This window comes from Emydura macquarii, unplaced genomic scaffold, assembly GCF_026122565.2.
Source record: "Emydura macquarii macquarii isolate MOO-44397 ecotype Brisbane River unplaced genomic scaffold, CSIRO-AGI_Emac_v2 contig_1263, whole genome shotgun sequence".
Taxonomy (NCBI): domain Eukaryota; kingdom Metazoa; phylum Chordata; order Testudines; family Chelidae; genus Emydura; species Emydura macquarii.
Genome location: NW_027131400.1, coordinates 9,137,895 through 9,164,034, shown reverse-complemented (window position 1 = coordinate 9,164,034; position 26,140 = coordinate 9,137,895). Strand labels below are relative to the sequence as shown.

The 26,140-nt window shown below is 38.5% G+C and overlaps 1 protein-coding gene across 3 annotated transcripts in view; it reads left to right on the top strand.

The window, feature by feature from the left end:
• The window catches only part of SUGCT (succinyl-CoA:glutarate-CoA transferase), a 430,017-nt gene that overhangs the window by 383,175 nt on the left and 20,702 nt on the right, over positions 1–26,140 (top strand). Inside the window, exon 14 of one of the 3 annotated variants that reach the window (XM_067550389.1) lies at positions 1,209–1,264. The exons of the other annotated variants lie outside the window; for them this stretch is intronic. Coding sequence (XP_067406490.1) covers positions 1,209–1,264 — 56 coding nt within the window. The remainder of the gene's footprint in view (positions 1–1,208; positions 1,265–26,140) is intronic. 3 annotated transcript variants of the gene reach the window in all.

Genomic DNA, 26,140 nt, shown 5'->3' with positions numbered 1-26,140 from the left:
ATATCTTTCATTCTGGCACAAGCTTCTTTCAGTGACTTGAGATTATTTGTGTGTGTTTGAAGGATTGATCCAGACTCAGTGCAATATTACTCTTTGATGCAGACTCAGTCTCTGTGGGCTAACCAAGTTGCTTTACATATGGTTCATCTTTTCCATGAAACAGGACAAAAGTTCCTTCCAGGAGGCAACACTTGAATCTGGGGCTATGTTCAAAGCATCTACACTGATTAGCCACCCCACTATGTAGAACTGTCCCTATTTCCTGTATTTCGCCTCTTGGCATTGTAGATTACAAATATACTGTGTAAAAAGCAGAGAGGAATATTTTTTTCATAATCAGCCTGTTCCTACTGTCTGATTCATTTATTGCTGTCATAATCTAGTGCTGTTTACATCCAAGGCACTTCCATGAGACCAAATTGTTTTGTTATAGTTACAGAAAAATAATGGACATTTGGCTAAGGGACGGAATAGGGAGTTAGAAAATCTTGATGATCTTCTTTTCTGTGCCACAGACTTCTTTGGTTTTGATGACCTTGATCAAAATAACATTTTGGTCAACATAACAGAAGTGTTGTGAGTCTTAATTTATTAATATTGGATAAACACTTTGATGTCTTCCGAAGGAAGGTGTTATTGAAGTGTCAGGTACTATTTTGATTTATTTATTTTGTCTAGGCAAACTGGGCAGGCTGATTATAAAGGAGAAAACTGCTATGGGATTTCTTTATATTCACTCAATTGCCAGAAACCACAGACTGTTGTTAACTATGTGTCTCTTTTTCAATCTTTTAGTGTTGGGAAATGGGGGAAGATTCAGTGGTACTAGATATATGGCGGAGACCGTTAATTGAAAAGTGTTGTCCAGCACTGTGGAATTTTGTAGGAAATTAAAGAAAGCTGTGCTATAATACATTGTTTTTTGCAGCTAGGAGATCTCGCACTACGGGAACAACAACAACAAAATTAAAAAATCCCAGCAATTCTCTACAAGAGCTCCTGCCTGACCGTCTGATTCTGTCTGCTTCTCATCACATATTTTGTGTGTGTGTGTGTGTGTGTGTGTGTAGCTGATGTTGATTGAAAAACTTTAATTTCACTTCGCTATTTACGGCACATTGGAGACAAACAACTTACCAGCATTACCGTTACCTCATTCGCCTTTTTTAGTCATCAGCACTGACTGTTTATGTCTTTTACATTCGCAGAGCTGATTTCAATTTTGAGGAATTCAGTACCATTGCAGGAACTCAACAGAAATGATGTATGTCATCTCACTCGGCTATCCTCAAAATACTTTAAAAAAATCTTTAAAAATATATAAACTGTAGATTGGTACTGATTGCAAAACCAGAAGTGAGGTAGTGGGGAAGGTAAGGAATAGGTTCTAAGTTTAGAGATTATTCAAAAGAGTAGAGGACTTTTTAAAAAAAAATGTGTGATATTTTAATTAGGAATGTGTTAGCATTTCTTTTAAAGTGAAGAATAAATGGCAAACCTCCTTACTGCTCCAGCATATGTTTCTTAGCATAGTATTTTAAAAGTGACTTTTTCCCCTAAAAAGTAAAATGGCCTTATCACCTTAATCCATGCTTCCCCACATACTCGGGAAGAAGTAAACTGCCTCTTACCCATTGCTGTGACCTCCATTATTGGGGACCATCACAAAAGGAACACCCATCTTTCCCTGAATCCAGATTGGCTTTGCATGCATCCTATGCATCACTATGGCATGGATTGGAACTAGGACTCTTGTGTTCCACAGACAGCAGTTCTGTCAGCTCAGCCATAAGTGAGTCTGTCTGTGTGTGTTAAACTTGTCTCAGCTGGAAGTTGCTCTTTGCAGACCTTAGAGGTTTTTTTAAATCTCTCTTTAGGTTATGTACATAGTGGCAGTCAAAGCAGTTTTTCTTATAGCACATGTTCCTTTCTGGTTTAGAAGTCAAAACGATAGGAGGCTATTTTCTTAAAACAAAAGAGAGCACTCCCACCTACTCCGTACAATGTAGTACTGAGTAAAATAAAAACTGAGTGAGTGTATAACTCTGCATATTGTTTAGTCAGTAGTTTTATTTCTAAAGGGGAGAAGATTTTTTTTATTTTTTTCTCTATCCACAGTGGGTTACTATCTGGCTTTCTTTAAGTTTTACACTGTAAACTTTTCCAGTGATACAAATAAACAAAAAATATAACTTTTCTGTACTCGGTCATATATCTGAATAAAACTGAAGAAACAGAATTATTTAGGCAACCATTTTGGCTAAAGCATTATCCTCTCACCAGAGATGACATTTATTTCAGCTTTTATATGTGTCTCTGGAATTCAGTTTTGTTTAGGAATAAAAATTATTCCCTTGCATGAAATATTCTCCCACCTCTGCCCATTCAAACATCTCAGAAAGCACTTTCCTATCCCCTTCCAGTACAGCACAGTACAGGGTGTGTAATTGTAAAGATATAAATGTGCATTGCCGTGGGTGCATTGTAAAACAGCCAAATTACTTCAGTGCCCATAAATTGCAAGTGTATCTTTATGATCTTTAATAATTATTGGATGAGAAAAGAAATCCACTGTCAATTCAAAAGTTTAGTTTCATTACATGTCAGAATATGTTTTAAACGTTTAGACAATTTTGCTTAATCCCTATAACACTGGGATGAGTGTAAAAGACCCCGTGTGTGCTCCCACCACATCTTCCTAACACAAGCCCTACCCCCATTTCCAAAAGGAGCTCTACATAGCACTACCCCATAAGTGGAGAGGATGGCTGGATTTAAATTGTTATAAGGGAGCATATTTTCATAGATGCTAAGGCCAGAAGTGACGATTAGATCATCTAGTCTAATACAGAATTTCATCCAGTTTTACCCCTTGTACTGGGCCCAACAACTTGTGTTTGACTAAAGCATATCTTACCATAAGTCATCCAGTCTTGATATGAAGACATATAGAGATGGGGAATCCACCGCTTCCCTTGGTAGTTTGTTCCAGTAGTTAATCACTCTCACTGTTAAATATGGGTACAACTGCACAGCAGAAAAAAACCCCCACCTTGTTCCAGTAAGCCTCAGAATCTGGACCAATTGACTTGGGCATGTGAGGAGTGTGTAAATGTTTGGACTTGGGCTGAAGTCTCGGCTCTGTAACCCAGTGAGAGGGGATGATCTTAAAGCCCAGTTTCCAGCTTGAACATTGATACAGCTATTTTTAGCCCCATACCTCAAGCCAAAATCAGTTGACCCAGGCTTTGAGACTCACAGCCATGGGTTTTGTTTTTGTTTTTGTTTGCTTTATAGACATATACCCTATGTGTGCCTTATTTCTAATTTGGATCTGTCTGGCTTTAATTTTCAGCAGTTGGTTTTTGTATGCCTTTCTCCTCTAGATTAGAATCCTTTAGAATGCAATGTTTTTTCCCCAGGAAGGTATTCATACAATGGAAAACACATCTTACCCTTCAGGTTGATGAGCAAGATAGATTGAGCTGCGTAAGTTCTTTGCTGTAAGGTGTATATATATATTTGTAGACACACACTGGCAACTTATATAAAGTGCTCACTTTGATGATTAAATCTTTATATTTCATATAAAATGTGGGTGTGCATTTTTATATATATACACATCCATACATATATTTATACACTTAATAGCACAAAGTTATATAAGTATCAGAGGAGAGAGATTTTTTCCTATATAGAAATTACATAATGGGGAGGTACAATATAAAGATTTAAGCAGCAAAATGAGCATGTTAGGAAGTCCAGAGGAGAGGCATACCAGAGAATAGCAGAGGTTGGGATAAGCAGCAAAACAGTATGGTGTTCTTCACGCCAAGATGAATCTAAATAAACTTGATTATCATTTTTTCTTACTTTTTATTTTCAGGTTAGAATCTGACAAAAAAGCATTAGAAGTATTTTCTATCTGTGGTGACCACCACTTTCTTTGGTGTGTCTTAATTTACAATACAACTTGTCTTTTTAATTTCCACTTTGGTGTTAATATGTAGTGATCGCTTTATATGTTTAGGTCTATCTCTGGATAGAATAATTTTAGAAACATATTTTTAATGAAAGTTTAGGTCTCCAGCAGTTATTTGGCACCTTAATTTAAGGCTATTGAATCCAGTTTGTCATTTTGAGGTTATTATTTAAAATATTAATAACTATTCTTTGCCCTTTTGTATTTTCTCTTGATTAGACAAGTCCACTAAGCTTAGGTTATTTCTTTTCTTTCTGCATTTATATTAAAAAGAATAATAAAAAGGAAGAAGACATTTTGGACTATGATGTACTCCTTTATTTTTAAGGTGTCATAATTTAAGAACCTCTTGCTTAAATCATCTCACATTTAATAGGAGGTGAGGAAGAAAGTCCAAGTGGTTAGGGCACTAGCATAGCATTTGGCACACCTAGATTCAGTTCCTGCTCCACTACAGACTTTCTGTGTGACCTTGCGCAAGTAACTTAGCCTCTCTATGCCTCAGTTCCCCATCTGTAAAATGGGGATAATAGCAGTGCCCTATCTCCCAGAGGTGTTGTAAGACTAAATACATTAGACTGTGAGGGACTCAGATACTATGATGATGGGGCCATGTAATACCTTAAGCAGGTAGATAGAAAAATTCTTCAACCCTTAACCTGACCTACACTTTTTTGAAGCCAACAATCCTTTATTTGTGGATTTTGCAGATGTTGGTTTGGGAGGGGAGAGGAGAGGGGGCAATAGCAAATATATAACTTAAGCTGAGTTGTATCCTTAACTGTAGAGAAACTATTACCTATCCATGATGTTTTATGCTCTTGTTGTTGCCTATCCACGTTATACATGTTTTAACTTTTGAAATCTTTCTTCCTTGTCATTCACTCCAAACTTCTAATCACTTTAGCTGTTTTTCCTTGTACTCCCCACAGTTTTTTTTTTCCTATTAATGTGATGCCTAAAACTGAATGCTAGGTTTGGGTTGAATCAGAGCAGTTTTAAGAAAGACGATTGTTGCCCAGCATAGTGATATATTCTTCTGCATGCATAATTTAAAATTACATTGGCCTGTGTTGCTGCCATGTTGCATTTCAAACTCACATCTAATTTGCTTTCCATCACAAAATCTATGTCAATGTCACTATTTTATGGATAGTTCTTTCCCATTAAGTATTTGTGTTTCAGGTTATTTTTCCTCAGAAGTATATTTTTCTAATCTAAATAGAAAAATAGAGCATGTGCTCATGCTTCTAATCTTTAGGTTGCTTTGTGTGGTCCGGTGAAGTTACATTTAGATTATTTGATTTGTTCAAGTTGTATCCAATCATTCTACCCACCTACCTATCAATTCCAAACCCAATATTTTGTACTTGTCTGCCTGGCTATCCATCCATCCATCCAAAGAGTTTGTGCAGCACCTATCACTGTTGTATCTGAGTGCCTCCTACATTAATTAGATTGACCCAGCAAGGCCCATAACAGAATTCCTGGGATCTTCAACTCTTCTCCTTTTTTGAGTATACGAAGCTCTGCATTGGATAACTTTTCACTATTATTTTTTTGGGGGGGGGAGGGGCTTTTGGGGAGTGTTTGGGTGGTTGTTGGACTCATTTGTGGGACGAGGGTGTGGCGGGATTTGGAGTGGTGAGAGATAGCAGTGGGGATAGTAGTTTAAAAGTTAGATTAAAGGGAGAGACGTTGGGGCTAGAAGAGATAGTGAAGAGAAGACAGAGGGATAAATATTGTTTTCTCTTACCCTAACCTTTACACTAAAGTGTTCTAGTTTTTCATGTTGAGAGGGGGGCAGGGAGAAATTGGGAGAGGGACAAAGGTGCAGGTTTTTTTTCTATTTCCCCACCAACCTCTTTTATCCTCCATCAAATGCTTCCAAGTAATAGCATGAGCAGTTTTACAGTTTTTACACTCTGAAAATATGATAATCCTGCAAAGGAAGGTAGGACAATGGATGGTGGTAGGGAAAGAGAGGTGTAGGTCAGCTTGCAGCCCTACCAGTTACTCTGGGTGCCAGCTACCATTGTCTACTAATTTTCCAAGTATCTAAATACCAATGAGTGTGGAGGAATTATTTAGCTTTGTAAAAGGAGGTATAACTGTGTGCAAAGGGATACAATCAAGACAGAAAATGTAACAGCCTGATCCAAAGTTGGTTGAAGTCATTGGGCATGGTTCAGGGGCTGTATGAGAAAAAATGTTTCTCCTATTAGAGAGGTCTATTAGGCTGTGGAATAGTGTTTTTAATGTATTTAAAACTAGACTGGACAAAGCAATGGTAAAAATAATTTACCCTTGATATTAAGGCAGATATTCTGGCCATTTGAGGGGAATGAAGATTATATTTCATTATATTTCCATTATATTTCACAAGTTGCTGTCCCCTTATCTCTTAAAATTGAAACAGTTTAGGGCCTATGTCTTTTCCATCTGAAAGTTTGTGGCCTGGTTTCCTTTATAAATAGGGCTTACTTCAGTTCCTCATTGTATTTGAACTAAATGTAAAGACTAAATCAGACTAAGGAGCCTGAAAAACAGAATGAGATTTTAATATCTCCTGCAGGGTAACAGCTGTTTTTAGAAACATGGTAAGAGACTATAAAGGCAAGAATAGTTGTCAGTAGAGGCTTTATGATTTAAAAAACATTTAAGTGACTGAGTTTCAAAGATGTATATGTGCAAATACCCATTTGCAATTGGCGAGGTCTAATTTGTGCACATAAAGACCACAACGATGCACGTAAAGCAGATGTTTCTGTTGCATGAGCTCAGCCTTTTGAAAAAGTCTGACAGACATTAATAGGGAACAAATCTGTAAGATTCTGTACTAATTAAATAGGATTAAAAAAGAAAGACCTTTACAAATTTATGGGATTTTGAGATGAAATTTTCAAAAGTGCCCTGGTGACTTTGTCCCTTTCAAAAGTTCCCTCGTAATTGCCTGAATCTCTTTTGAAAATGAGACTCAGACTCCTAAATCACCTAGGCACATTTGAAAATTTTACCCAGGGTTTTTTTTAAACCTTCCCATAGAATTATATGGCAGGGATGTAATTCCTCATTAAATCACGTAGAATAGTTTAAAAAAAAAAACAAACCTGTAGAAAGCAGATCCTTATCTATTAAATTCTGTTGAACTTTTTCTTAATGACATGGCAAGGCATTAACCATGTACATGCACCAATTTCTATTTTGCACATTCAATCAAGGTATTTATGTGAATAAAAGAGCAATGCACAATTTTACGCATTCACTTGCATATGCATGTCTTTAAAACCTGACCCTAATCTCCCAACTGGAGTCATATTTGGGGACAGTAAGTTTGACAAGGGAGGCAGCTCTGGCTAGTATTCCAATTTCTCTGTTTCTGGACTCTCCAGGGAATACAGAAGCTAAGGATCAGACATGGATTTTAATAGTGGTAGTATATTTTACTCTGCTACTTTCCTAGCTAGCTAGTCAAGGATTAGTGGTTTAATTCCTGAAAGGGAATTTTTACTTCCTGGCTTTGATTATGCCCACAAATCAGTGTCCCTATAAACCTCGTTGTAGGATTTATTAGTTGCTTCATTTCAAACCTGAAAGCAGGAGTTTAATGGTCTGCTCCTCAAATCCTGCTTTTTGCTAGATTTCCTGACAGCAAGCATGAGATTATCAGAGAATCTTTGACTTCTGAGTTGCCTCTCTCTCCTCCCCCTGCATTTCGGTCTTTGGTTCCAGTCGTCACAAACTACAGGGAAATGTATCAAGAATTGGCGGATCGAGTGAGGCTCTAGTCTGGATGGACAATAGTGTAGAATCAGAAGACACTATTCTGGCCTGTCCTTCATTACTTTTGCAAGTACTTTCTGGAATTCTGAGAAGGAGGGTAGGGGAACAAATACAGAGATTATGAGTAGTGCCTGGGGGAGCCCCTTATCATGGCATGAGAACCCAGTGGTGCATCCCTGAAACTTCCATGGGAACCCTTCACCTTCAGAGAGTCGTGAGCCTGAGAGCCGGCAAACAGATCTAACTTCAGAGTTCCTAAAAGTTGGCACAATTTGAGGGATAACTTGGGATGCAAGGAGGCCTTCCTTCTTGTGACAGGGTACTATTAGTAGCACTCTGGTCACTGAGGTTGCTGCAGCATGAAGAAGGCTGCTGGCTCAGCTATGAGCAATTAACACTTTCTGTTGGGGGGGGGTTTATAAGCATCTGCGTTGTAATCACTGGGTTAATGGTATAATTGGGAGTGTATAAGTGGAAGGGACAGGAAGTTATGGGGAGCTCTGAAGGAAAGCTCAAAGGGTCAGCCTGGGCTGAGGAGTGAAGGCTGTGGGGAAGCCTTCTCTGCTGTAAGCCTGCATTACACTGTGATACTTTGTAAGAAAAAAAAAAAGAATAAATACACATGTGATGTGTGTTTGTGACCGAGAGACCACACAAACTAGCCAGGCAGTGAAGCACACTGTGTAGCGACCGAGGTGCCCTGTGACACTCCCACAGGAATTGGCAGAGGAAAGCTACGTTGTATTTCCTGCTGTGACACAACTTCTAGATTTTTATTGCCAGACTGGTCATCCATTAAGGCCATCACAACTCACCACCACCTGCCTAGCTCAATGGAAGAATTTTTCTAATCCTCATGTTTACAATGGGGATTAGGTCGACCTAACTATGTGTCACAGGGCATGACATTTTTCACAGCCCTGAGTAATGTAGCTAAATTGACAGAAGGTTTAGGCATAGACCAAGTCTCAGTCTGGTATCTTAGTTCTTCAACCTATTTCTGGTGGGTCTACTTTTTTCTTTTGGTCTTTCAGCCTGAGAGCTTTCATGCATGTGAAATATAAAGAGAGCTGTGAAATTGGACCACTTCCAGTTTAGGTCTTATCAATCCAGTTAGAAGTGGGTTTTGTCATATAATGTTACATAATTTCATTTACAAACAGGGTCTCAATCAAATATTCACCAAATAGCATCAGGGAACTTTATATGTGCCACTGGCTTCTAAAGATTGCATTATTGAAGACAAATGCCAGTGAAGTTGTGAATAAGTTTCAAATTCAGGCTAATTGTATTGTAAAAATTGTATTTTGATTACAGTGAAGTGTGAAAACCTCAGTAGACTATATATATATATATATATATGAGAAAAAATGTAGTAGAATTTTTGGCTGGGTTAAAGGAACATTTTCAATGCTTTTGTACATATGACTGAATTTTTAAATTAACTACAAGTTAATGAGAAGTAATATTCACTGATGAACTAAGTCATTCAGATAATATGCAGGTTAAAATAATATACATTACATTATATATGATATTATTTGATATTTATGTAGTTATATAAAGAGGAAACATATTTTAAAGACTTCACACAAAATACAAGAGTTACAGGTCTGAATGTTCAACCATAACTTTGGAAATTTCTCAATTTTTGAATACTTAATTTCTCAGCCTTAATATTTCACTAATATTACTCTGTTGTATGAAACTCAGATTTATATCTGCATAGCATAATCAGTACACAACTCTACCCCCAATCTGGTGGTCATGATATTTAAACCATCATTTTTAAGGGAGGAAGGATATCATATTGTGCATGATTATGAGTTTTGATTATATGTTGGCTTATTCCACAAGTCTCATATTTCCAATCTTTTCTAAATTCTGCAACTTTGAAACATAATGATTGAGGCACATTGGCAAAGAATGCAAATTTGTCCTAAACTTCAAGATATAATGGATATACAGTTTGCTTGCCAGCAGTTCTCTCCCACTAGTAACATTTAGCTGGCAATGAAAAAAAAAATAAAAAAATTACTATATTGATTCATGTCTATGTAATAGTGATTACATAGCCAGCAATAAAAAAACAAAAAAGATTACTATATTGATTCATGTCTATGTATTAATGAAAAGCTTTCCAGTGGAAAAAAGCCAAATCATTAAGATAATGTACATTTTACAAGAGTACTTAACACTTTATTGTGACCACTTGCCATGCAATGAAATGTGGGACATGGCGTTAATAGCATTTTTTTATGCTACTGTGCATGCTGCACAGAAATGATAAAAACCTACATTCAATTACTATCAGTGGGTTTTTCCCTGTACTCCTACTTTATATCTTTATGGAGAGATCCAGATCACATACAGTGTGAACTAAGGTCATCTATACTATAACCTCAATGTCTATTAAACAGCAAAACTTATTGACAGTTTTGATTCAGTTCTCAATAAATGATACATATTCTTAAATTACCGTTTCTTTACACAAATGGATCCTTTTGACCCCTAATGCTTGTGTATTGTTAATAATTTTTGGTTGAAAAAAGTTTTATATTATTAACCTTTTCAGTAAGGATTTTTCTTTAACCCCTTGAATGCAGCCCTTCCACTCCAGCATCTCTAGTACAGACACACTGCATCTATATTATTACATTCCAGAGAAATCCATCATTGTACTTGGGGCAGCACCAAAGGTTTATTTTTGACGGACCTACATGCTTGCAAATTAGTCAGCAGGAAAGTGGTTAATTTTACGTCAGAAAATATGTTCTTTACCATTCAATTTTGAGAGTTTGAGAGTTTTACACTTTCTTCTTATTCTTTCTTTAGCCTATAAATACAAAATATCTTCATTTACATCTCCCTCTGATTTGACTATTTGTATCTCTTGTATTTGAGTGCCCACCACTTTTGGATGTGCATTCTCTTGCAAATAGAAGGCCTGTCTGGAATCAGTAGTAGTTCAGCACCTGTGAGGGAGGCAGCCTGGATTTTTGGTGCTCAGAGGGAGTGGTGTCCATCTGGACTATGAAAGCATCTGATCTAAGATCATTCCTAGAAACAAAACTCTATTCCTCTCCCTACTGCAGTGATCTACCCAGGACCAGCAGTGGTTAAGAAGCTGGATTTGCTTGGCAGATGGCCCTTTAAGCCAGCCCGAGGTATATAATTCTAGATGGAAGGGGAAATCATAGAAACAAGCCTACAGAAAAAATTATTGCACAAATATCTGGGAACGGGGAGTTATCTTTCTGGGATTTTTTTTTTCATACTTTAGGTGCTGTTAACAGTCAGTGCCATGAACATCTCAGTCAGACACAGTGTTACTGAGTGACAAAAAGTTATCTCTATAATAGCATTGTTGTTAGGGACTTATTTTTTCCAGAATTTCTCTTTTATTCAGTTTTCATGGTGTTTGTAAAGAATAATCTCAGGATGTTCTTCTGCATTAATAATTTAAAATTGTTGTTGGAAAATCTGTATCTTTGGTACATAATAATAAATCCTGCCCCATCTCCGTAGGACCTGATCCAAAGCCCATTGAAGTCCATAGGTTTGGCAAAAGATCAGACCCTGGGTGAGCAAGACCCTCAAGGCATTGAAACCAGTGCAGAGCTGCAAATTAAGTTGAATTTTTAAGGTGTTCTGCAGCTAAAACCTCCCCTTTCAGAGCCTGTCATCAGCCAGCTACTCATGGGAGCAGTAGGCCGTGTGCTGGAGATATGGGGGTCCCAGTTTGGCCTGATGCATAGACTACTATGCACCCTTTAACTAGTTAAAACAGCCTCATGTAAAACAGATGGAAAATTTTCCCCATAGGCATTTCAAATCTATTTCTATCTTCACACAGTGCACATCTGAACATCAGAATAAACTTTTTTCTCTAACACCAGCCTCTAGTCCCAAGAAATCAGATGCAGGTTTCTCCCAGGAAGGTGTCTGACTTGGCAGTTTTGCTTTGCTGGTCCTCAGTGCATTTTCTGGCAAAAATGTGGTATATGTTTCAAGCAGGTTAACTAAAAGTCTCATATTCAGAACCCTACTCTGGAGAAAGAAGCATTTCATTAGACAGCTGCCTGGAATCTACTTAATATGAAAAGAGGAAAAGCTTGAGAGAATTTAGAGTATCTGAATAGGGCTTTTCTTGCTTTTTCACATTGCTACACTTATGCAGAGATGAGCTTTTCTTAAAAGTCAGGCTACATTTTAATTTGTATACATTCCTTGGACAAGCATGTTTATGTGCCTAAAAATCCCAGGCACAGAAAAATGACACCATCCCCCCCCAACCTTGCTAGAGAGCAGTTCTATCAATCACCGGGATCCCAATACTGGGGCAGCCTTTGACCCCGTTACTTCATTTAACAAAAGCTTTGCAATGACAGGACTGCAAATACAGTGTAATTTGTGGAGGCCCTTTTCTCTTCTATGGTCTCTGATTTAAGAATAGTTACGGATACTTCCAGATACAGATGGGAGAGCTTGGATTCTGGTTTGTCAGTCAGCATGGCACTTCAGTTCCAGAATTCTATTTGCATAGCAGTCTCCTGGAACTCAAGGCAATCTGTTTAGTTCTCTAGGCCTCTTTCCTTGTTGTTGAAAGAAAGGTAGTATGGATTCTAATTGACAGTACCACAGCTGTGTGTTGACAAGCAAGATGGGATTCACAACATATCCCAGGGGAAGCAGTTGGTGCATATCCTTTTACTATATAACTTCACAAGGCTAATGGGACATTTCTCTTCATCTGTACTTTATACTGCTTGCCTGCATATTGTATTGTGTTAGACACTGTATCTGGATCTTAATGTTTAACCATATATTTAATGTATAGCTAAACATTAAGAATTTGTCACATTAAACACAAAATATGAGGAGCATAAATTGCATTGGACACTTTTGTCTCCTACTAGGAAACACAAAAGGTTTTGATATAATGTTCGGCAAACATTATACAGACCTTGTTAGAAATCTTGGAAATTTAAATAGAAATGTATAAGTTGTGAAATAGTCTTCCAAGGGAAGTGTTGGAAGCCCTATCATTTGGGACTTTTAAAAAGTAGACTGGACAAAGCACTGAAAATTAAAATAAAAAAATAGAAAATAATCTTGCACTGATAGAGGGATGGACAAATGTAGTAAGGTTTTTTGTTGTTGTTGTTGTTGTTGTTTTTTGTGTGTATTTTTAATACCTATAACTATCTGAAAGGTTTTTTCTTAATGTAACTAATTTAACAGGAATGACTAGTTAATCATTTAGGGAACTTAACTAGGGAATTCTTTATAAGAAATGCTGAATGACTATTGGCTTTGCTGGAATATTTTTAGGAGTCTAACAAAAGTAAGTTGGAAGACCTTATCCCTTCATTTTCCAGAGAGTATATTACTCTAAGCTTTCTGGTTTGGTATTTTTTGACTTGTAAAAGCAGAAGCATGGGTGTATTTAATATGATACCTATTACAGTGGCCTAGGAAGACAATCTGAATTTACTGAATAGATGGAGATATGGGAATGCTTTGCACAAAGAAAGCTTGTATATATCCATTTTTTAAAAAGCAAACACAGAAACAAAGCAAACTTACCCTGACTTCTCTTTCTATAGAACAGCTTTTTTTTTTCCTTTTTTAAATTTTCACCCTGAAGAGGTCAGGCAGATTTATGGAATAAAATAGGGGCTAAGGCCAATATAACATGGTTGTGAGCTGGAGTCAACCACTCATTTGTGCCAAGTAAATTTTGGAAATGATTCTCCTTTGCTGACAGTACCCTCATTACTGATTGTGTATAGTAATTTATCAGGCATTTCTTAAAATAAACCATTCATTTATGCTAATAGGACTTGGCAGGGAGGAAAAATTGGCAGGACTTGAAGTTCCTAGTGTTTTTCTTTTTTAAAACAAAAACTGAAAAGTTCTAAGCATTTTGAGCAAACAGTTATCAGAGGCATGCATGCAGTTTATTAAAGCGACAACTAATTGCATAATAAATTTTCAAAATGGGAGGAAAGGAAATAATTCCTGTGATAAGTTGACAAAAACAAAGCATTGTTTGATAGCATTGTTGAAGCACTGGCAATAATTTCATTCTTATGCATTCATCATTGGCTAGGTTTCTGGTACTAATAAATCAGTTCTGCATCTTCATGACTCATCTATTTTCTGTATAATGCCTCATTTTTAAATGTCTCTTTGTTCTTGCTTCTCCATGTATTCGCCCTCTGATAGCTACCTCAGTTGGAGAGGTTTACTTTCTGGTACAAATTGAGGTCCTCATCCTGCATGCGCTCATGCCCATGGGTAACTACACAAGTGAGTAGTCCCATTGTACTTAATGGGACTAATCACTAGTGTAAAATTACTCACATGCATAAGTATTTACATGGTCAGAGCTGTGGTGTTTTGTTTTGTTTTTTAGTTTAATGGACCTGGCAAGATTGATATGTGTAAAATTTAATCACTGCTAAAAACAACTTTAAAAAAAATTCTTCTATTTCTGAAAAAACCCAATGTCCCTACTCCACCAATGGCCTCCATCCGCCAAACCCTAAAAAAACCCTCACAGCCAATAGCTGTAATACTGATAAGCTATCAGCTGCTCCAGAATGGGTAACACATCAAACAACAATGGCTTCATCCAATGCCCACTGAAGACAAAGGAAAGTCTCCAACGGATTCCAAGGGTTATTGGATCAGGTTCATTGACTGAGGCAAAGCTGTGAGTTCTCTAGCAAGCTGAACGCAAATTCTGTGGCTAATCTCTCTGGTTTTCGCTGCGCTCCATGGATGTATTTTGTGACAATCTAGAAATCCTGCCACATCTTCAAGTGAATTCACAAATAGTGGGTTATTGTGGAGCAAATGTGGCAATGAAGCAACACAATCAGTAAAGTATTTATTGTGCTGTTTATCTTGCTAACAAATTGAATGTGACATGTTGACCCTTAACTTTCATTGTGCCTCAGATTTTAACTATAATGGCTAGAAAACTCAAGCCAGAATTTGCAAAGATCAAAGGCTAAATGTATGCTAGTAGGGCATCCAACAATTCCTCAGCGGGAGCTTTTGGGTGTACAGGGCTTTTGAAAGTTAGACTACTCAATGGAGCTACACAGGTTCTGGTCCATATTATTTTAGCCTTCTTAACCGGGAAAGGCTGTTGTAGTTTTACTGTGTAGGTTGCAAAACTGAGTGGAAAGTCTCTATATAATACACTTGTGAGCTACAAACAATAAACATTCAGGAAGAGAGATTTGCAGTTTTTCAAAGTGGAAGCTCAAATTTAAACACGTGGAGCTACCCTTGAACCGTTCATTGAACCTGGCCTTTTCAACTGTATGTCTGTTACTCACCATCGTAATTAGTGTCCATGCAATAGTTTTAAATGTTTCTGTTAATGCTTTCCACTTCTGTCTGCATTCTTCTCACATTGTTTCCGGCCATTAATGCAATAAAAATGTCAGCCATAAATACCAGGTTCCTTAATGGAAAAGCAAAACAAACTAAAACCACAGCTAACACCACAACTGAGAGAGATTAATTTTCTACTGATAGTCACAATTACCATGATGTACACAATTAACTGAGGATATGTAGATAGTCTATTCTGTCATTTAATTTTTATATGTTGCTCATACACTGAGACTGGAGCTATACAAAACCACTGGATCTCACCGTAATTTTAGCTACAAGTCTTGCAACTCTGAAATTGCAGCTGTAATTCCTACAATCAATGCACCCTAAGTACTTTTTTAAAGTAAAGTGAAGGCTCCTCTTATGCCCTTTGGGTACATGTTCTGAGGAAGGACGGTCTCTTGGGTAAAGAATAGAACAGGGTCTCAGAAGATCTATGTTGTATTTCTGGCTTTTCGTGCCCTTAGAAAAATCATTTAACCTTTCAGAGCTCAAAATTTAAAATGGAGATAATACGACTTCTCTGACACCCTGATATATTGAGGTGCCTCACTAGTTTATGCTTGTAATATGCTTTGAGAATGTAGGTGGTAAGGGGCATGAGAGATGTGCAGTGTATTATTATTGATTTATTTATTGTGTTGTTCTTGGTGGGCTGTAGGTGCTTTTTGCAATGTTTTAGGTAGCCTGTGCAGACCAATATCTAGCCCCTTCTGGGTCTTTGATACCGCTGAGATTTTGGAAGTTTTATAATACATGCATGTACACCCTTTCTGGTTTGAAAAATAGATTTCCTCCCCCCACACAAAATCAATGAGAAAATGTAATTAATTGGTTTCATTTAGCAAGCTAAGTTTTGCACATATCTAGTTGGTTCTAGTGTTTAAGTTCTTTGCTAGCCTAGGCACTGGAAAAAACATTATTTAGATGATGGGATCACTTAGTAGAAGATTTTTGTATTCTCTCAGAGCCAATTCAAAGCCCATTGAATTCAGTGGAAAGAGTGCCTTCACTAGATTTTGAGTCAGACCCATAAGGGGCTTTATGTACTTGATTGTACTGAGTTTTTAGGTCTTGAAATAAGCACCAAAATGTGAATGTATTATTATTTATTTATTGTATTGCAGTAGCACCAAGGAATATCAGTCATGGATCAAAAGCCCACTGTGCAAACACAGAACAAAAAGCCAGGCCCTTCCCCACACAGCTTACAGTCTAAGACAAGAGATAACGAGGTAGATACAGACAGATAGATGAGGGAGTACAGTGAGACAATATTGGTCAGTGTACCAGGATCCTAGCCGTTAGCAAGCCTTTCCTTTATCCAATCAAAAAAATGACCTAGTTCATATCCACACATGGAAATGTTTTGTTTTTCTAACTTAAAACTTTCCTTAGTAGTGGTTGTCCCAAATATGATGGTTCAAGAAACCAGGGAATTAAAGGATTTGGCAAACACAATTCTAGTGGGGTAGAAATGAGGAAAATCCTTCCTATCAACATGTCTGAGAACAGTGTGAGATATATAGGGAGCAGCTTCCATCTGATTGGAATTTAACATAGGTCCTCCTGGTTTGGACAACACTTTCTCCTTGTTCTAGTGTTTATTTAAGTAAATCTAGTTTAAGATCTCTGATTGCAATCATTGCTATATATTTTTGTGCCTCCCAACAGTACAGGGTTCAGACTGTGCACTCTTCAGGGCAAGGATTGTCTCATACAGCATGTCTGTACAGTGGTCCACACTATAGGGCCTCAATCTGGGCACAATACTGAGAGAAATGATCAATCAAGTAATAATTGTATAAAGTATGGAAACTCAGAAAGCAATAGGTTTGAAACCGAGAGAGCAAAGTAAAGGCATAAGGTTCTGAGTACAATGGAACCACTGTTCTTCTCCTTAGTTAACAAACACACACGCACACACACACGCTCCCCTTCCAAACACCCCTTGCAGTGTTGACAGTTCAAGCAGTGAAGTACAGGTATCAACCATTACCAGAGAGAGCAGTACTGTTTGTTTATTTAGCAAGTCTCCATTGCTTTTGGGAGGCTACTCAAGAATATGCTGTGCATTTTGTCTGACATTATTGTCAGGTCAGAATTTAGACCCTGAACCTGCAAACACACTTGTCTACACAGGTGGTCAGTGGGATTACTTGTGTGTGTAATTATTTACAGGGTCAGAGCCTTAAATGTGAGTTCGTTGAGGCAGGGACTGTTCATCTTTCTTTATTTCTAGGAAGTGCCTAACATTTAGGTTTTCAGATATAATCGGCAATAAAAGGACGCTGCTGACTCCACACCAGTGTCAAAGATGGCTTTGGGATATGTACATGGACAATGAGTTTATGACTGGCCCAAGGTCCAGTGTGTGGGAGGTGCTATTATTGCTGGATCCCATGGGCTGTGTTGAAAGGGTGCTCAGTGCACAAGGGAGAGGGGAAATGGCTGGAAAGTTCAGGAAGAAGTGGATTTTGATGTTTTCCCCTTCCCCAAACTCCTGCAGAGATTCCTTCTCACAGGTTTGTTTACCCAGATTGTGCAGGGATGCCTAATTTGGCACCATACGATCTTTTTTTTAAGTGCCACTGTGTGCTATCTTAAAAGTCAGCACAGACATTCCAACTGTAGCAGCGTTTCAGTGTTTCCATCTGTATTTAGTCTCAGTGCACAGGAGATAGGACTGAAACCTATTAGCACTTATAAAGTTCCATTTTCAAAATCTTTCATTTGAAAATATAAATGCAGTGCTAGGCAAAAAAAAAAAAAAAAGTCGAAAAGGTTATCTTTTATCTCCTCAAACCAATGGGGAGGAATCCTAATCTAATTTGGTTTGGATGCGGGTATTGTGTTTTGGGGTTTTTTTTTTGCCTCCCTACATTTAGAAAATGACTGTTCCTCATTTGTCCCCAGCTGTAAGCAATATGAATTAAATAGCTCAATGAAGCAGCTCTGCTATTTACTGGTCAAAAAACATTACAACTGATTGAACGGTTTTTATAAAGAGGTGGCTGAGAACTGTTCTCATTTGCTTCCAGTTGGAAAGTTTAATGCTTGCGGGATATGAAAGAGCTAATACAAATCTAATGAAAGAAACAAAGTTTTGAATAAATACCATTGTTTGTGTAAATTTCATTTTTCTATTGGTCTCAGGTTTACAAATAATTGGTAATATATTTTAAAAACACTGGGCAAGAGTTTCTAAAATGAGTTTTGGATGCCTGACTTGAGATACTTTAAAGGGACCTGATTTTCAGAATCTGCTCTACCCTTCCACTGTCTCCATCTTTTCCCCTTCACTGATACTGAGGTTTTCTGACTGCTTTCATCCTCTACCCCTTTTAGATATCTCAACAACTCTATCCCCTGCTAGCCCCTGATTTTTCCTTCCCCCATTCTTACCTTTTCCACTTTCACCTTTTGCCTCAACCTCTCACACTCCTCACATTCCCTCCTGTCACACTGCATCTATACTTTGGTCTTCCCCATCATAAGAAATATTCACCTCACATCCCTCTCCTCTCTTCCTTTCACTGCCAAGCTCACTGAACATACTGTCTACTACTGCCTCCTGAACTAAGGTTTTACCCGCCTCCATTCTAGAATTTTTCCTGTCTGTCTTCTATGCTTTCCACTCCACATACCAAAATCCCTAATGATGACATTTTAGCTTGGTCTCCATTCTCATCCCTAGGTCTCAGAATCTTCCCTCTTCAATGACAGGTGGTTATATGAGTAGCATTGTTTTCTCCCTCCCTCCCTCCTTCCACCCCACCTTCCCTCCTCCTCCTCCCCACCCCCTGCAAAAAAGCAAAAAAAAAAACAAAAAACCCAGCTGCTCCTTTTTCTTTAAAAAGTGCTTGGCACTCATGAGCAACCCTACAGTAACAAACCATTTTGGATGAAAAAAATGCTGAGGAGTAAACCAACTTCAGCTTCAAGTTTCTGATAAGGAAACGCGAATTAACAATGTTATTTTCAGAATGCTGAGAGCTAAACGGAGAGTGCTCTTTCTAAAGATTGCAAACTCGAGACCTGCCTTTTTGATGAAGCATAGCATTTTAGTTTCTCTGTGTGGCTCAGCTGGAGTCTTGCCTTTCCTCACTGGTCTGCCAAGGAACTTTTGTGCTGAATCACTGACTAGTTCTACTGTATTTGGCTTGGACGTGCGGACCTCCCCTGAATACTCCATCTCTCTTTCCTCACAGTCCTTCCCCCTGCCCACACGCTAATTGTTTCCTCTGTGTCCTGGGGCATTTTCTTGAGTTTTCTGGAGCTTGTGTAATATTTGATCTTGGATCTGGATGTGCAACAGAATGAAAATCATCCCCGTGTGATCAACTTTGTAAGTGTTGCTTGACAGTGTTTAAGGAATTTTGGGGCAGTTTTTCTGCCTGCTTAGGGATGGATATTAGATCTTTTTAATGCCTCTTTTCAGACAACAAAACATTTAAAAAAAACAATTCTCAGTCACTTTTATTCAATTGTTTGAGCAAAGGTTTTTATTTAGCCTTTTATTGCTTTTGGAATAATAAAAAATGATAGTGTAGTTGTGCCTACACATTTGCCTCACCCCACATTCCTAGAAAATCAAGGACCTCCCTCCTGGACCATGCAGCAGCACAAGGATGAGGTGAAACCATGCTTTCAGTGCTTGAGAAAGGTAACAGGAACCCAATGGATGGTCTTTTTAAATGGGAGGCAGGAGTCCAGTCACGGTGACCCTTGGGCAGCAGAGCTCAAAACTTTTACCACGCAGGTCACTAGTGAAGGGAATGTTGCACTGCAGGATTGTTGCTGAAGGACTGATTTTACCAGGTGTGGGGATATGTTCATCTACGCTGGTACACGGTGCCGATATAACAACACCAGACAGAGGTTTATGTTGCACCTGAAAGGGGAATAATCGTGCCATCAGATGTGGAAGGTTTTGTGGGTAGGATGTAAAACTAAGTGTGATCTCTTGCCATGCTTTGAAAACAGAATACACGTTTTGCCAATAGAACTTTCTAGTGTAGACCAGGCCTGAGTATCATCACCCACATTTTAAGAATAAGGGAACTAAGAACAGAAAACACTAATGGCCTGTTGACCTCACTGGGAGGTGCTGAACTCCTCTGAAAACCAGACCATATGTGATTTGCTTAAGTTAACACAGGAAATTTTTGGTAGAGATGGGAATAAAAACAGGGGGAGAAATCCTGGCTGCACTGAAGTTAATGACAAAACTTTCTTAATCCCTTTCTCCCCAGTTCTCCCATTGCCCGGACTTGTACTTCAGACTTGAAGGCATCCTCTCCTTGTTCTGCTTTAAGAGGTTTAATGAGGAATGTGTCCTATGAATCTCTTGTAAATGTTAGAGTTTTCAGTTGCATCCAAGTGCATTTCCTTGAGAATGACACATGCACAAAAAAGGCAACTGTTGTGTGATATATGAAACCCTTCACTACTCCTAAGATTTTTGAGAGAAGAGGAAATTGCTAAGGATTAGGTTTATACCACTTGAACATGTCTCAGAAGTGCTACTCTGTAAAGCTTGTCAAGCAAAAAGGAAAAAAATGAAATCCCAATAGTATTCCAGAGTTTTGCATCCTGTAGTTTATTAAATTTGTCAGTAGAAGCAGCAAGGATTATGGCAGCAGATTTATTAATTTTAGGAAATCCTGACATAAAGGACCTAGTGCTGGCCCTCTGATAGAAAATGCAGTGGAAGTATTTTGCAGAAAACTATCATTGTGTTCCTGCAATGAAAATTACCCATTGCAAATAAATCCCTTTAGCAAATCCCTTGCAAGATGCTTCCCTTAAAGTTGGTGGTATTATGTTTTATGCATCTTTGCATAAAGGATGATCGTCTGTTAAAGCAGATCTTCAAAGACCTCACCGCAGTGTACAGAAAGAGATCAGTCTGCAGAGGTTTCCTTTTCTTGTTTTAACTTTCAATATTAATATTTTAGAGGCTTATTATTGCTAGTTTAAAGATTCATTCTTTACTCCTTCAGGATCTTACTCTTAATAGGAAGTCCCTTCACTAGGACTTGCTGATTTCAACAGTTCTCAGGATCAGCCCCTCAGTATACTCTTGGCATGTGTAGAGTAGGAAAAGAGGTTGTGTTTAAAACTGTGTGTTTTGAAACTTGTTCATTAACACGTTTTTAGGCATGATCAATTTTCCTAGTCTAGGCAGGACCTATGACACACTCTTTTTCCTTCTCTAAAGAAAAATGCTCTCTGTTAAGGCTGTGAAATTCTTAATTTCCCTTCCATTATCATTAAAGCTTTGTTATACCTCTATGGGAGTCCTAGTGATATTGTTGTTAGGTGATTGAGTCTAACTTCTAAAATTGAAGTGACATATGATTAATTTATGCCGAAACTGAGTATAAAGGCTCATCAAGTGTATTTGAAGTACTGGGCCAAAAAACTATACTGATTTCATTCCACAAGAAACATCAACTTTTACTACTACTCATTTTTATGTGTGATGTTTTATGTTTCTCTAAGGTTGTTTTTAGCAGTTCTAGACAGTGAGTTGGTATAAGGGACACATCACAGAGAGTATTTGATTTACACATAGCAGCGATATCACACCTTGCAGGCCAATCTCCTCATAAACCTCAGACCCCTCTGCTTCTTTCACTTAATTCAGGATTTCTGAATCTGGGAAAGAGGCTGAATGCAATGTGTTCACAGTTCTATGCACAAGCTGCAGTCAAAGTAGCTGTCCATATGATCTTATATGCAGAGAAGATAGGATGATAGTCCTGTTCATTTTCACATTTCTGAATCAGGATTCAGATATGAACAAGCATCAATAATAATAGTTCTAAAACCTGATCTACTGAGCTATTTCTTTCCCTTTACTCTTTCTTTCCTTCAGTCTTTCCCAGTATCTCGTTTTCTTTTTCTTCTTTTCCTACCAGTCTCACATACTCCTCTACTTGCAACTACAGTATCTCCCTGAAATGGCATCATTGTGTTGATGCCAATTCATAATGCAAATACCATGAGATGGCCTTTCCTGTAGAATTTCAAGTGCATTTCTCTTGGAAGTACCAAGATATCATGTTAATAAGTGACTAGTATTTTAAGGTCACTCAGTTTTGGGTGCTCAATTTGAGACATCTTAGACAACCCTGATTTTTGGATATCTTTAGCATCTACACTCTGAAAAGTAGACCCATAATCACTAGTCAATTTTGAAACTGTTGACCCATGAGAATGACAGTCTCACAGTATTTGTGCCAGTTCAGATTAGAGTTTACACTATATTCATCTGTAAAAATACTCATAAGAAATAAACTTGAGACCTGAATATAAAAGTGTTAATACATCTCAGTGCCTTCTGTCTATATTTGATCCTTCATTTAATTTGATGAAAACCTTAGAGATTAAATCTTTTGTATTAGAATAATGCAATTTAGATATGCTTTTTTATAATTTTTTAGCACTTTAAGCAGGATTTTTTTTTTTTTGATATTTCAGGCACAGACTATAAAAAGTTGCTCTTTAAGGTAATATTTATGAAGATAGTTGAAGTAAAAGAGAGTGAATTAATGGTTGTTGGGAATAGAACTCAAGGGGATAGATCCTCAGCTGGTGTTAATTGTCATAGCTTCATGGACTTCATTTGGGCTATGACAGTTGACATCAGCTGAGGATCTGGCCCCAAGACTCCTTACTTAAAAGTAGCTGATGTAACCACTAGTTTATTGAAAATCAGTAAATTTGCTGAGCTAAAAAAATGCAGACTGATGTTGGGTCACACTGTTGCTCTGAGTCACATAGAAAAAAATTGCAATCAGATTCATCTGATGAGCTGGGGATGATATTTCTCAAACTCAGTACAGAAAAAAGTCCTGCAGTACCACCAACAGATTGTTGCCTTATCCATCTGGAATAATTGAATTTCATTACATTATAATGAATTTTTCATTTTGTAAATAATGCAAAAAGAATATATAAACAAAAATCAAGGGTGTGAAAACCAGCCCAGTCTGAATTCGGGCACCCATTATTTTCCACTGGTTTTTTGTTTTGTTTTTTTGTAATTTCTTGTTCTGAATCTGTTTTTACTTTTATTTGTGGTCAGCCTTTAAGGCGTCTGCATGAAAAACATGCCTTTATAAATACAGCTGGCATTTCGTCTTGCAGTATTAATTCAGATGATCCTGACACTTTTAGGGGTCACTAATTCTTTGGTGAGTTTGCCGATGCCTGCTTAAAACATGTCAGTTACAGTACATGCTGTAAAGTACAGGCTGTTTAGTTAACAATAGAGATGGGTCCAAGCCACAAAGACCTAAGTAGGCCAGAAAATAAGAATGAAGAAAATAAGATTCAGTTGGGCCAGAAATGCTAGCCTTTCTCTCTGTCTCACACATTGCTTTGAATGTCCAGGGTGAAACTGGTTGGCTTATTTCAACAATGTGTGTAGGAGGGCAGTGGTGTGGGAATGGGGAGTTGTGGGCAACTGGTTGAGGGTGTTGGTTGCCAACTGGGTATTCAGGAGGTTGGAGCTGTAAAAGATCTTGGACAAGGGGACATGTGGGAGGTGGGGAGAGCAGTAGAGTCTAGAGGTTGATGGTGGGTGGAATGGGGGAAAGAAGGGGATTGTTGAACATTGTGGGTAGGGGAGGGTATCAAGAGATGGTGGGTGACATGGGTACATGTAAGGGCTAGGATTGCAGGAACGCTGAGCAGGGGGATATGGGACATATATTAGTAGGTGGGGGCTATGCTGGGGATGATAGGGCAGGGTTTGGGTACTGGGAGTGAGGAGAAGGGAGTAGGGCTTTGGAGATATGGGCAGCAAGTATAACAGCATTGGATACCATGGGTATTGGTGAGGGATGTGGGAGAATAAGGATAAGGAGTTCTGGTTTACATGGGGAGGCAGGGGTTTTTGGACACAGAAGGAGAGTGGAAGATCGGGTGGTGGGCAGAGGCATATGGGGGTCTTGGGTAGAAGGACAAGCTTTGCAGGGACTGCAGGAGTCATAGGATTGGAAGGGCAGCCATGGGATATGGGAAGATCAGAGGTAGGGTAGAGCAGGGAGAGCAGCAGAGGGTTCTGTGATGTCACATTATGTATAACCTTTTGACTATAAATATAAAAAATAGATACAATAATCATTAATAACTTCGCTTAAGTACAACTTAATTTCTTGTCGTGTGCCTGTTCCATGAGTTTTCAATGAGTTTTAAAAATATAAGAAGTTTAACGGGTTAGTAACCAGCCATTTTTTAGCTAGATGGCCCTGAAAATATGATACTCAGAACAATATCTGAGTACATTTTACATTAATTTAACTTGTAAACTAACTAACAGAGTTATTTGAACATCCTCAGCAAATTCACTCTTTGCTCACAGATTATGTTCTGCTCATTTGGAGAAGAGACGTCATTTTCTTCATTCCTTACAGAAAGGATGAATCAGTGTTCGAAGTGAACAACTAACCTCATCCTTAACAATGTTGGCATCACTAAGTCTCCTCCATAACACCTCACTACTATTATTTTATTATTTATTTAATTGTATTTGTATTACGGTAGCACTTAAAGACCCCAGACAAGATAAGGACCCTGCTGTGGATGGCACTGCAAAAACAAAATAATGTACATTTTGTAGAAAATAGTGAGAAACAGCCCCGTCCCAAAGAGTTTACAATCTAAGATTCTGATTCTACAGTTGATAATCCATTGGCAGGATATCTGCCCATACGTTATCAATTGCAGCATCAGGTCCTAAACAGAAAAGACAGACCATTGGAGATCAGAAAGAAATATCCCCTCATGGCAGAGTATTGCACAATGGATCAGATATGATCTGGGAAAGAGATTCATATTCCCCTGAAGCAGCTTGGCCATTTTGGGAGATAGGATACCAGACTGTTGTTATTTTTGTGTGTTTGACATTAGTGCCTAAATGCTCCACTAAAGATCAGAGCCCATTGTGTTCAGGCACTGTAAAAAACATAGAAGTCCCTACCCTAAAAAGCTAACAATCTAAACAGTCAAGACAAAGTGTGGGAGGGGAAACAGAGTCATAGAGAGGTGAAGTGATGTGGTCACAGAGCAGGTCAGCAGCAGAGCCAGAAGTAGAATGCAGATCTTTGGATTCCGATGCCAGTGCCTTATCCATGAGACCATCCTACTCTAAGGCTATGTCTACACTGCCACGGGAATTCGACTTTGTTTAATTCGACTTTCAGCAGCCGATTTTTAGAAATCGCAGCAGAGTGTACACACTACGCTGTTTGCACTGGTCTCTTGCATTCACACTGGCCAGCCTTAATTCGAATTAGAAAGCAGTGCAATGTAGGTAGCTATCTCACAGTGCAACTAGCCACGGTGGCTGTTGGGACAAGTTTCTTCATCCCAGGATGCAACACTGCTTCCCCTTCCCTTCCCTTCCTCCCCCCGTCCCCCCCAAACGAACAGGAAAAGGATTTTCGTGCCTTTTTTTTTACTCCCTGTTATCGCTATTGCTGCAGAGATATGGAGCCAGCTTAACTCTGCACTATAATTGTGAGCGTGACAAATACATCGTGGCTTATAATGGAGTACTTTAGAAATAGAGCAAGAAGGCGAAGCAGATACTACACCTATGCCACCGAGGCTGCCCTGCTACAAGACATCGAGCAGAACAATTCCCGATTGCTGCCGGCTGTAACGTGTCATCTGCAGTTTGTGGAGCGCAGGTTCTGTTGCAGGGAAACAAGCACAGACTGGTGGGACTGCATCGTTATGCAGCTGTGGGATTATGATCAGTGGCTGCAAAACTTTTGTATGCGAAAGGCAACTTTCCTTGAACTGTGCTCGGAGCTGGCACCATCCCTGAAGCACGTGAACACTCGCTTGAGACAAGCTATGATGGTGGAGAAGAGAGTCACCATGGCTCTCTGGAAGCTGGCAACCCCCGACTGTTACCGCTCGGTTGGAAATCAATTTGGA